General features: G+C 40.4%; 1 protein-coding gene across 4 annotated transcripts in view; it reads right to left on the bottom strand.

The window, feature by feature from the left end:
- The window catches only part of NF2 (NF2, moesin-ezrin-radixin like (MERLIN) tumor suppressor), a 73861-nt gene that overhangs the window by 33244 nt on the left and 27543 nt on the right, over nt 1-13074 (bottom strand). For all 4 annotated transcript variants that reach the window (XM_014835115.3, XM_014835121.3, XM_070516334.1 and 1 more), the window contains exons 3-6: nt 12436-12558; nt 10317-10400; nt 2315-2383; nt 1357-1439 (exon numbers count right to left, since the gene is read on the bottom strand). In XM_014835115.3, the coding sequence (XP_014690601.1) occupies nt 1357-1439; nt 2315-2383; nt 10317-10400; nt 12436-12558 (359 nt within the window). The remainder of the gene's footprint in view (nt 1-1356; nt 1440-2314; nt 2384-10316; nt 10401-12435; nt 12559-13074) is intronic.

The raw sequence follows: 13074 nt of genomic DNA, 5'->3' as shown, positions 1-13074 counted from the left end.
ATAGGTATGGTATCAAAATATTTTAACTCGGGGCCGGCCCGGTGGCAGAGCGGTTAAGTTCATGCGTTCCGCTTCTCGGCCCGGGGTTCTCCGGTTCAGATCCCAGGTGCGGACATGGCACTGCCTGGTAAAAAGCCATGCTGTGGTAGGCGTCCCACGTATAAAGCAGAGGAAGATGGGCACGGCTGTTAGCCCTGGGCCAGTCTTCCCCAGCAAGAAGAGGATTGGCAGTAGTTAGCTCAGGGCTAATCTTCCTCAAAAAAAAAAAAATTTTAACTCAAGTTTCCCTATGATCTTGTCTTCTTCCTTCTCTCTGATCTCAAAATGCTCTCAAATGAATTTAAACAACTCAACCTGAGAGAATACCAAATACTGGCAAGTGGGTAGAGTAACTAGAAAAAACACACAAGGCTGATGTAAATTAGTACAATTACTCTGAAAAATTGTTTGAGATTATTTACAAGAGAAAAAAACAGGAGAAGACCTAACAACCTAAAGGCCCATCAATAGTAGAATAGAGAAATAATTTGTGGTTTATTAATACAAGGGAATTCCACATACCAATGAAAATAGAAAAACAACTACTACATGCCACAAACCCAAATCTCACAACACGATGCTGAGTAAAGGACGTGAGACACAAAATACAGAAACTGTCCGACTGCATTTATATAAAGTTTAAGACAGGCAACACTAGTCTATGGAATGAGAAATCAGGACAGTGGTTACCTTTGGGGAGCGAGGAGGAGGAGTGGTGGGGGTCATGTGATATTTTGTCACCTAGTGTTACACGGTGTTTTCACTTTGTGATAATTTATCCAGCAGTAAGTATACTTATGACTTGTCCACTTTTTGGTATATATGTTAAACATTTTTAAAAGTTAAAAAAAAATAAGCATGTGATAAGAAGTTGACTTAAAGAAGAGAAAAAAATTTTCAAGGCTGATGAAAAGATGATCAATTCCTAAAATGATCAGGGAAATGCTAATTAATACTTAATACAAATTTTCACCTGTCAAAATGCAAAATGATCAGATCCTTTCATTCAGCAACTCTTCTAAGGAATCTACCCTTAGAACTACTCATACAATTATGAGTGGTCGAGCGGTTAAGTTCGAGCGCTCCACTTTGGCGACCCAAGGTTTCACCAGTTCGAATCCCGGGCACGGACATGGCACTGCTCATCAAGCCAAGCTGAGGCGGCATCCCAAATGCCACAACTAGAAGGACCCACAACTAAAAATACACAACTATGTACTAGGGGCTTTGGGGAGAAAAAGGAAAAATAAAATCTTAAAAAAAGAAAAAGAAAAAAAATACATCAAGAAATGTAAACCGATTATGAAGCAGCCTCACCTGGCTCGGCCTCGGTGCTCTGCGTACCAGGCTGTAATTCTCTCCTCCCACATTTCTGGAGTCATTTGATATAGATTTATTACCTACCAAAAAATAGAGCAAAATAAAAAACCCATCGACAAAGAAAGTTTTGGTACCGTTTTCCATTTTTATAATTATGCATCATTTTTACAAAACAGCAAAGCTATTTTTAAAAAGCCACATACAGGGAGCCAGCCACAGGCAGAGATGGGTGTGTAAACAAACATCATTCAATCTGAGTCACAACTCGGAAAGCTGCACCACTACTCAGACCCAGGTGTACCCCTTGCCTGACAGCGGCCCCTCTTTCCTGGGCTGTACATCCCAGAGGAGGGGCTCAGTCAGGAGCAGTGTTCACTAATCTTGGGCCACGCAGCTGAGGCAGGCTGTGCGTGCTGCTGCCTTTGCCTGCACAGGAGCCATCAAAGGAGCAGGGAAAGTCAGGGAAAGGTGAGGAGCAGGACTTTATTACACATAACAGATGAGTGGAGCTATAAAATCAGAAGCAGGAAAAGGGAGGGAGGGCCTGCTTCTGTGGCTAATGAACAAGATGAACAACACCAAGGATTAAAAACTACAATACCCACCCCCAACCGATCTCCTCCATCCACCCCTCATAGCTGCAAACAGCTCAATTCCCCAGCCTGAACACGTGCTGCTCCACGCTCCTCCCTGGGAATCAGTGCAGCTCACCCACCTTTCAGAAACAACAATCGACAAGCCATGCTAGTGCTGGCAACCCCAAACTGATTCCACGAACTTTTGCATTTTAATACTCTTAACAGAGATTCCACACTTTTCATTCAAGATTGGTTACAAAATATTTATAAAAATGTTCTTGCCGTGTATTTCCAATATTCCTTCAGGTCCTTCAGTTAGCTTTCTTGTAGACTATATATCTGCTATGTCTTCCCAAACAGAGAATTTTATTTCTTACCCTTTTTGGAAGCAGTTCCTCTTGGGCCAAAAATCCCCGCTTGTGAACAGAGGGGTCGTAATCACCGTACTGAAAGGAGAAGAGAGACCAGGCAATTGAGATTCTAAAGACAACTGCCATTTCTGAACGGCTCGATTCAGTCTCATTCCCTCCCAGCTCCGGGGAGCAATTCAATTCTGATGACAAGTCAAGATTTCAACCTTGCTAGTTTGTTATCCTTGGATGAAAATACAAAGCTGATTATATCGATGAACAGAGTTACATAATCCTGTAGGTGATGGGTGGGTGATGTGCTAAGAATGTGACATCTGTATAGAAATGGGGCAGAATTTTTTAACTCTCAAAGAAAGCAGTCACTATCAAAACATTAGCTTTTGAAATGAAACTACAAAACACAACCGTGAAAGTTGTGATTAGCAACATGTGATAAGAGTCTTACCTACAAATGCTTCTAAGTGGCTGGTAATTGGAGCTAACTGCTAGGTGGGAGCTGGGAATAATGCAGATAATATTTTTAATACCTTTCATTCAAGGCTCTAAAAAATGCTGTGGAAAAATCTGATGCCAACACTGTTATTCCTATTGTACAGACAAAGAAACAAGCAAAAAGTTAACTGATTTCCCTAAAGCTGCAGAGCAAGTCACTGGTGGGACCAGAAACGGGCCCTGCATTTTAATGTGTTCATTCAGGAACAGTAACTTGGAAATTTCTTTCTGACTTAAGAAGCAATATCCTTTTCTTTCCTAGAAAACGTAAGTCTCACCAGGAAATAATCAAAAATGAAGGACTGTTTTTAAAAGAAACTAATCATGAAACATATAGAACATGAAATCAAAGCCTGTCTCTTGTCAATCAGGATCCGGGGGCTTTTCTTTTGATCAAAAACAACAAAGCTCGGTATTTCAGTATAATCTTCTATAAACATTTATCCTTTTAGCCATGCACATTGAAAAAACAAAAGAAAAGGTCAGGCACAAGGCTGCTGGCTCTACGTACCGCCAAATCGGGTCAGTACATAGCCTACCTTCTCATTCACAAAGAGCCTCAAGCTAGATTTCTGTTGTGTTTTCCAACAGACACTCATGGGATGGAAAGATGTTCGCCATCAACTTTACATCATGCCTCATTCCCACACCACCCTGCCCCATAAATTAACAGTTTTTATGAACCTCATAATTATCTTGTGGGTAGCAGAATTACATTGCGCTGTTTTTTTGAGCGTTAAAAGAATTCATCAAATTTAAACATTTAAAATATGCCACAATTTTTGTAACCCTGTCTAACTTGAAGGAGCCTGGTTTCTCTTGACCTCTGAAAGGCCGGGGGATGCAACGAGGCAGTAGCTGGACTGAGCTGTAATGGTGCTCTCTTGGGAGGCAGCTGCAGAGCACAGAGGAGCCCGGCTCTGGAGGCCAGCTGCTTAAGGTTCAGCCCCAGCTCTTTCACTTATTATCTGTCACCTTGGAAATTTTTGTCTGTTTTCTCATCTGTAAAATGCAGATGATAACACTATTTATCTTACAGGCCTCTTGTGGGGATTAAATGAAATAATACCTATAAAATTTTAAAAACTATGCTTGACACATAGCACTCAATACAACCTGATGTCAAAAGATAAAAACTCAAGATGTGTCATGTCTCCAAGTCTGTTGTTTCCTGATTTGTCAAATGACAGCATTGGTCTTAGAGGATTTCTAAAGGGGTGGGGGGCTCTGGAGTATCCTCTGAGGCCTTGAGCAAAGCAGCCTCTCTCTAAAACTCAGCTTCCTCATCTGGAAAGCAAGCATCACAATAGTGCCTACCCCGTAGCGGGTAATAAGGACGAAGTCAGACAATCCAGGTAAGCATTTTGCATAGAGCCTGGTTCACACTGAATGTCAGGTATTAGTTGTTACCCTCTGCATTATTTATAATGACGCTGGTCACTGTTTGCCTCTCTGATTTTGGAAGGGGTAGGATGCTAAACAAAGCCTTGTTAGTTGCATTTGCAAACCTCTCAACAGTGCTGACCAAACTCCAATGCAAAGGTAAGCAGATATGCAAAGTTAAAGCTGTAAATTCAGGTTCCAAAGGCTTGCAAAATTAACGATCCACATTATCATACTGAGCTCCCAGCTACTCCACTGATCAAATATGTTACATCTGAGCACTGCAGAGGCAGCAAAGACCCTGCTGAAAGGACTTCTCCACTGGACTAACTCCACTTACAACATAAAAGCCACCTTGATGTATGTGTCTGCTCTTAAATGTCTCTTTAAAAAACAAAAGAAGAAAATCCTTAAATTGCGGGAGTTGGTGAATATAAGAGAAAGTCACATCACTCCATACATGGAGATGGCTGTTGGCATCCTTTTATGTACAGAAGCAACCTGATAATATAACTGGGAGTGAATTTACTGTGAAGCTAATGAAGCCTGGGTGTCTGCACCTGCATGGGCCTGGACCCAATTTTATATTCATCGTTTGGTATTCTTGCACTAAAGAGAACCCCCTAAGTTACATAGACTTCAGGCCCCACAAAACCTGGATCTACCCCTGATATAAACAAATTGAATTTAATTTCAGGAAGGTAATTCACTGCTTAAAAAACTCTTAGGAGTCAATTCTTAGGTTAAACAGAGGCTTCTTCTGGATATTAAGTACTTTCCTCTGCCTGTAGGTCTGGAAAATTAGCCTAAATGCTCTGAACAGGATTTTGCAAAACATAAAGATTTGATCAATACATATATAGAATAAATAGTTAGATCCCTACCACACACCAGTCACTAAATTCCAGATGGATTAAATACTTAAACCTATGAATGAAAATCCATAAAAATACCAGAACAAAATATAGAAGAACATGTATATAACAATGGTTGGTGAAGCTATTCTAAAAGTCACTCAAAACATAAAAAGAAAAAGATCGACAAGTCTGACATGTAAAAAACAAGATAAAAGGTTAATACCCATAACATATGGAACTCCTACAAATCAATTAGAAAGATAAACAACACAGTAGTAAATGTGCAAGCCATAAACACTTGATTCCCAGAGGAAAAATACAAATGGCCAGTAAATCTAAGAAAAGATGCTCAGCCCCAATGGTAATCAAGGAAATGAAGCCTCTTAAAAATCTATTTTTGTCAGATTAGCAAAAATTTAAAAGACTGATGGCATCCACTATTGATGACGATGTGGAAAAAAAGGTATTCTTACACACTGTTCTTAGAAGTTAAATTAGGATGACACTTTTAGAGGGCAATCTGGCCATATCTATTGAATTTTTTTATTGATATAAAATTTACACACATACAATACACACATACATAAAATTTTACATTTTAAACATTAATTTGTACATTTGTTAATTGTACATTGTTAAAACTGTACATTTTAAACGTACAACTCAGTGGTTTTAGTATACTAAGTATACTTTAGTATATCACTATCTAATTCTAGAACATTTCCATCATTCCAAAAAGAAATCCCATACCCATTAGCAGTAACTCCTAATTTCCTCCTCCTTCCATCCCCTAGCAACCACTAAATCTACTTTCTGTCTCTATGGATTTGCCTATTCTGGACATTTCATATAAACAGAATCACACAATATGTGGCCTTTTGTGCCTGGCTTCTTTCACATAGCATTATTTAAATTTTAAATGTTCTTATCCTTCAACCCATTTATGCCATTTCTTGGTATCTATCATAGAGATATATTGTTCATATATGCCCAAACAGGCATATTCAAGGATGTGCACTGTAACCATTTAAATAATAGAAAAATAACAGAAAGAAAAACAAACCTAAATATCTACCAATAAAGAGATATTTACATAATCCACAGTTTCTCCTTTCTATAAAATACTGTTCAGGAGTTTAAAAAAACAAGGTGGGTCTCACAGTTTTTAGTAAAAAGGGTGTGTTGTGCCGGGGTTCCTCTGGAGCAGCCACTCAGAAGTGGAATTTTGGGGACTCAGGAGTGTGTGTCTCCTCATCTGACTGGCCCCTGCCACACCCATCGCTCCCCCAGAGGTTATGCCCACTCACGGTCCCTTCCAGCAAGTAAATGAGTTCAAACAATACTCCTATCCGATTCACTAACCCTTGTCAATCTTTTGGTTTTGAAATGTTACCTTATTGTTGCTATAATTTTTTTCTTTTTTTCCTTCTTAAAGATTGGCACCTGCGCTAACAACTGTTGCTAATCTTCTTTTTTTCCCCCTGCTTTTTCTCCCCAAATCCCCCCAGTACATAGTTGTATATTTTAGTTGTGGGTCCTTCTAGTTGTGGCATGTGGGGTGCCAACTCAACACGGCCTGACAAGCCGTGCCATGTCCATGCCCAGGATCCGAACCAGCGAAACCCTGGGCCACCGAAGCGGAGCATGCAAACTTAAGCACTTGGCCACAGGGCAGGCTCCTAATTTTTCTTTTTCTTGATTCCTAATGAGATTGAGACTCTTTTTATATTTACTGACCATTCTCGTTTTCTCTTCTACAAAGTGCCTGTTGATCGTACTCTTTGCACCATTTTTCTGTCTTTTTCTTATAAACCTAAGCGTTCTTTATATTCAGGGACATATCTGCAATTCTACTTCTAGAAATCTACCCTAAAGGGAAAAAGTACACAAAGAATCACATAAATGAATTTTCAGTAAAGCACTGTTTGTAAGAGGGAAAAAATAGAAACTAAACATCTCTCTCTCTCTCAGAAGGGGGTGGATACATTAGGTTTATTCATCAATGGCTACCATACAGCAGTAAGAATCAATGAACTACAGCTACACATACAACATGATACATCTCAAAACTGATGTTGACTGGGAAAAAATGTCAATTTGTAAAAGGATAAGCAAAAAAAAAAGTGGGGGGATATGCAGAGTATAGCACCATTTATATCAACTTTTACCTCCTGGATATTTTTAATTCAGTCTCTTCCCATCCAACTGACCATTGCCTGAGGTGCAGGCCTCAGTCTCTCACTAGGATGACCAATGCAGCCTTCTAATAGGTCTCCCCATTTCCAAACTTGTCTGACTCCAAACTGTCCTTTACACAGCCATAAAAGGAACTGTATAAAACACAAACCCTTCCTGGGCTCTGATATCACCCACAGCATAAAGTTAAGACTCTTTATGATCTGGCCCCCTGCAAACCTCTTCAGCCTCAATTCTTGCCACTCTCTACATATACTTTACATATATGCAACTTCTTAACTGAACTGCCTTTTGGCACTCTGTCCCTAATTTGCATCAAAGAGTACTAAGAAACACTAAGCTTCTCTCTCCCACCATTCCTTTCTCTCTCAGAACACTAGGAATCTGCAGGCCAGCACTGCAAGACTGCTAAATTACACACCATTCTCTCCCAAAGTCAATTTTAATAAGAATACATTTCAAACACCAAATTGTCAATATAAAATCCAACAGGTGGCTTAAAATATTGCAAGATGGTTTGGTGTGTCATGTGACTGGACAAAAAAACCCAGCTCATACTTTTGATCCAAACATTACTCAAACTCCAACCAAGAAATATGGTTCTTGTTAACTGAACCATGTGATTAATATTTGTATTTATACTTTGAGGGTAATTGTTTCTTTATGCTTTGGAATTAACTGTGTCTATATCATTCGAACAGCTGAAATACTGCAATGAATACATTTGTGCATAATTACATTCCATGTGTTAATAAGCTCAATTTGCTTTCCCCTCCACACTTCTAAAGTTCCTTTCTTTTTTAGAAAGGTTGTGGAAGAATACAGACTGAATATGATGGGAGGAACTGGTATGATTTACTGAAAAGTTTGGATTAATGTGACCATAGAAATGAATCTGGAATTTAGTGAAAGGCTGTGCGGGCTACCCAGAGGTCTCCCTCAGGTACTGGACAGTGAGGGGCAAGAGCAAAGAGCTGGGTTAGGCGCCCAGACCCCAGGTTCTCATCCCCGTTCCAACCTCTAGTTTGTTCTGCTTCAAGTCCTGTTCATCAAGAGGTAGCTACAAATTCCATAAAAGAATTAACATAAAGTATTGTGACCAGAGACAAATTATTAATCCTTTCTGAGCCTTAAATTCTGCATCCACAAAACAGGCATCATACTCTCAAGCCTTGGCTTACGAAAAAGACTACACTGAGCATTGCACAAAATACTCATATGCTTTGCAAAACGGTAAAACACTACAGACATGTAAGAGCTTATCAATACCATAATCAGAGATATCCTTTTAATATTAACCTAGACAGTAGAAGCATGTTATAATAATCTTTAGTTTCCCAAATGCAGGCTTGAAGCCGTAGATTACCTTTATTTGTAAGATCCTGAAAATTTACACCGGAAAAAACAGTTAGAACATCCTCTTCCATATGAACCACATATGCTGTCTGTGAATCACTTTCATCTCTAAATTAGTAGGATCCAAATTAGTAGGGCTTTCCTACAGTGAAATCTGTTTAAGCAAACATCTGCCTGTTCCCTGAAAAGTTCTTTTTTTCCTCAAGTGGCCTTTGAATTTATGGCCCAAAATCCATGCAAAGAAAATGGAGCCTTTGAGACTGAAGCCCTTCAAAGAGAGGTAGTGTCCTTGAGAGGCTGGGTCTCCTCTCAGCTGGGGAGAAAGCATGTGAAACAGCAACTCGGTTCTGGGCCAGGAAGTGCTCAGATTTAATGAAAGCGACAATGACTGCTTCATCACTGTCAGGGCGATACTGATTGAAAGGACACATTTTTCCTGTTATTAATATTCTTAATCAAAGCATAAAAGGAAGCATATGTTTTTGCTGAATCAAGGCCCATTTTCTGTTTTGTCAATTACTCATTTTCCTGGGTGGTGGAAGAGAGGAGGCACAAAATGCAATCCCAAAGCCATGAATTCTGCCCTTAGCTTTACCCAAGATTGTCTAGATGACCTTGGGCAAATCACTGAGAGCAGATACTCACTTCAGTGTCTGTATCTGTGACAGAGTCAACAACCCCCTCCTCAGGCCTGGTGAAGAATACTCAGCAAATATTAGACAAGTGATCAAACGATTAAATGGATTCTGGTGCTTCTGTTCGTCTGACCAGCATGAACAGACTTTTTTTCCTCTCTAAATGATAGGCCAGTTACTTCCTGGCTTTGATCTGAAATTGCATTATGCTACTCAAAAAAGTAGGAGTGTCTTATTAATTTTTATAACACTACAGAGAAATGGCTTTATGGACATCCCTAACTAAAAAGGAAAATAACAACTGAAAAGATTATGAAAAATCACTGAAGTAATGAAGGTGTCCCAATTCTGGGGACATCTTATGCTGTAGTTGAAAGGGAGGAAGCAGAGGGACCAAGAGAAGGAGTATGTGATTGAAGTGGGATATCTGAGGGACACGAAGCACTGGGCTGACCCTATAGTTGGTCTTATAAAAACAGAAAGGACAAAAACACAAGATCAGTGGTATCCCTTTCCACCACTGCCAATCCACAGTGATTTCTCTCTGAGCGACTGTCAGATCGCCAGACAGCTCACCTGGGCTCACTAGACCAAAGAGCCTGCAGTGCCCAGCCACCAGCACAGCTAGCACACCCATGTGGGGCAGAGGAAGCAGGGCATTCTCTAGGGTGTGGCATAGTCCCCACACGCCGGATTGCTGGTCCTCAGAAGATGAGTTTGGAATAAGGGCTGGGGCTTTCTGACCCAAAGGCCATGTATGGCCAATACTGAAGACCATCAGTTCATTCTTCCTGGTTAATAAAAAGAGGGGTTGGCCCAGTGAATGTAATTAACCAGATGCGCACAATGAGATTACACAGAAAATTCATCAAGCTGTACACTTATCATTTATACACACATATTCTAACAAGATTATACAGAATCTGGGACAGTGACAGTGGTTCCCCCAGTCCACAAGTTCCATAACGTTTCAATTTCTGGGGAAAGTCTCTCAGCATCCTGGAAAATCCAAAGAAAGAGACGACTGGAGTGATCCCATGACATGCATTTAATGCCCAGGAAGAATGCACTTTTCTTCTTTGAGCCTACCTTGGCCTGGACGGCATAGGAAGCCAGGAGCACAGAAGCCTCGGGAGGGCAGTAGATCTTTTCATCTAAAATCTGCTTCTTTACCTGAAAGGGGCAACAAGGGAGACATGATACTGTGTGCGTAGAAGTGAGCTATGCAGGCCGGTCAGAGCAGATGGCTGCAGGGTGTTCTAATGAGGGCTGCCAAACCAGCCTGTTAATCATTTTCTGACAAAGGGTACAATTTTTTTACTGTTGCAGACAGGTTGGGAATTCAGGCATTGAGAAGTTACTGGTAAGATGACTACGCATAAAAAACCCTTATCTCTTCTGTTCGTGATCAAATGCTGAAGAGGAAAAACAATCTTCATGGTTAAAACAGAGACTGACATCTGGGCTGTGACAGAGGAGAGCTGTGAACTGAAGAAGTGTCAGGAGCAGCTCTGGTGGTGACTGCAGCCTCGGCCCCTGCTGAGCATACGCAGCACTAGAGGAAATGGAGTCTACTTTAAAGTCTTAACACAAGACAAAAGTCAGCAAGGCCACTGAGTTATGACTGTAGAAAAAACCCATTACTTTCAATATGCTTGCTCTAAGGAAAAAGGAAGCAATAAAGTTTGATCGATTAAACTTTTAAGTACATGTGAGGTCCAGGAAATATAATTCTCAAGCCATAACGTTGAATTAACATATCACTGCATTTAATTTCTTAGAATGGTGCTGCATGTGACATTCCAGACATAGAGGCACGAGAGCCTCGTGAAGTGGGAGCATGCTGAAATAAACACAGCAGGAAAGCCAACTCTTTTCACAGATGTCAACAGTCACCAGATTCAGAAAAGTAGTAAATTTTGCCTTGCTCAGCCATGAAAACACTCCAATATTTCAGTATGAGGGAAAATTAAGCCAAAGTCACATGAGGGATGGGCACTGCTTCCAAGTGCTTCCAAGAAAGCCATCTCTACAATGCTAGGTCATTCTTGGGCCTAGGAAATCAAATGGTTTCATTCGAAGCAGGGCAACTTCCTAACCCCTTGGTTTCTTTTCAAAGGAAAAAAAAAGCCACACTACAGAAAAACTGAAAGGGCTTCCCTTTGGCCAGAAAATGTAAGGCTTGGGAAAGTATGTATATGTATATATGTACGTACGTATGTATGTGTGTATGTGTGTATACTCACACTTTTTTTTGCAAACTTTCTCTGTAAAAGACATTATTTGGGGGGTTTTATTACATTTGACTTAATGTTTACTGAATGCAATAATCTAAGGGTCAAACTAATGATAGGAGAACTACGTGACAGACCATACATCTACTTCTGGGGAATCATGTCATTAACACCCCTGCTGCAATCTTTTCTGTTACTGACAGCGGGCACCTTTAGTCACACAAGCAGCTCCAACACCAATCCCTGTAACTAACCTTGAAACTGGGGAAGCACTCTGATCCAGCAGTGAGAACACAAGCAAAACTGACAGAGTTTTCATCCTCACACTAACCCCCGCCTCACTGTGCCCCGAGATGGTCAACTAGCTGTCTTTTAACCTATAATTATGGATCTCCTAATTTCTTCAGTTCGGTTGAGCAATTACTTATGGCATGCCTACTGTGCACTCAATGAGCCTTGCCTTTAAGGGGCTTACAATCTAATGAGGGAGTAAGGGAGAAATCAGACAATTACAGACAAAGAAGCACAATGTGTAAAGTTCCACAAGCGTGGGATTAACCAAGCGTCACTTGAGTTATGAAGTTCTGTCTTAGAGAGAAAAGATTTTGAATTTCTGGAAGAACTACTCTTTGTGAGACTCTCTCTCTAGACTTCCTTTACAACTATTGAGTATTTTTAAGTTAGTGAGAAGAAAACAAGATCCATCTTCAAAGAGATTGCAAGTTACTTGTATCTATTCTTTCACCATCATACTTTTGCAAATTCATCTGATACCAATTCTCATTGCTCAAGTATAGTTCCACCCTGAAGAGTCTTTCCATTACAAAACCAAAGGGACTGACTTTCCAGAGGTGAAACATTTTTGCAACGTGAAGGCACTTGTGGTTAACTCCAAGGGGTTCATCCAGGCTGCCTCTGCAACCATGCCTGGTGAGATTTCTCAGAATTAGGAGGGGTAGCATGGACTGGTGTACCTGCAAGAAGAATAAATGTTGTGTGATCTCCTGAACCAGCTCCTCCTCGGCATTCTCAGGATAAAATTTGGCCAGGAAGTGAAAGGTGACTGGCTCTTCCTTTGAAACATCATGATCCAGCACCTGCAGAATTGCAGAGCAAAAGACAAGCAACTCTATTATTGGCACCTCTTTCTCTCATGCCACCATCAAAGAACCTTGTGCAGGAACTTGTATAAATATTTTTCCCCTCTAAATTCATCCCACCTCCCAAAGGTTGTAATTGTACAGTTTGAAGCATTCACAGGGCCATCTATAACAAGAAGTAATACTTAGTTCACATGGCGTTTCTGAACCCAATTAATCAATATCCTCAAGGGGTGAGTGGAGTTTTAAGATTACTAGGGCACAAATGTTCTCAAGGCTACATACAGAGATAGTTCAAAACTAGAAATTTATAACTCAAAGGTCTTGGGTGCTATCCTTTATGGTAGGTTGAAGGCCTTTTAATTTTCTGAAGTAGTGGAATCTGCCTTTATTCTTTTTTCTCACTGCCCCAAACATTTAGGTCCATATTAGAATGGAGCTTAGAGATGATGAACTGGATCTTTGTGAAATCATCTAAACATTAACTGAGAAAGAAGTGAAACGTGTCCATCG

The sequence above is a fragment of the Equus asinus genome, chromosome 8 (assembly GCF_041296235.1).
Source record: "Equus asinus isolate D_3611 breed Donkey chromosome 8, EquAss-T2T_v2, whole genome shotgun sequence".
Taxonomy (NCBI): Eukaryota; Metazoa; Chordata; class Mammalia; order Perissodactyla; family Equidae; genus Equus; species Equus asinus.
The sequence above is the reverse complement of the archived record's forward strand: the minus strand, read 5'-3'. Positions and strand labels throughout refer to the sequence as shown.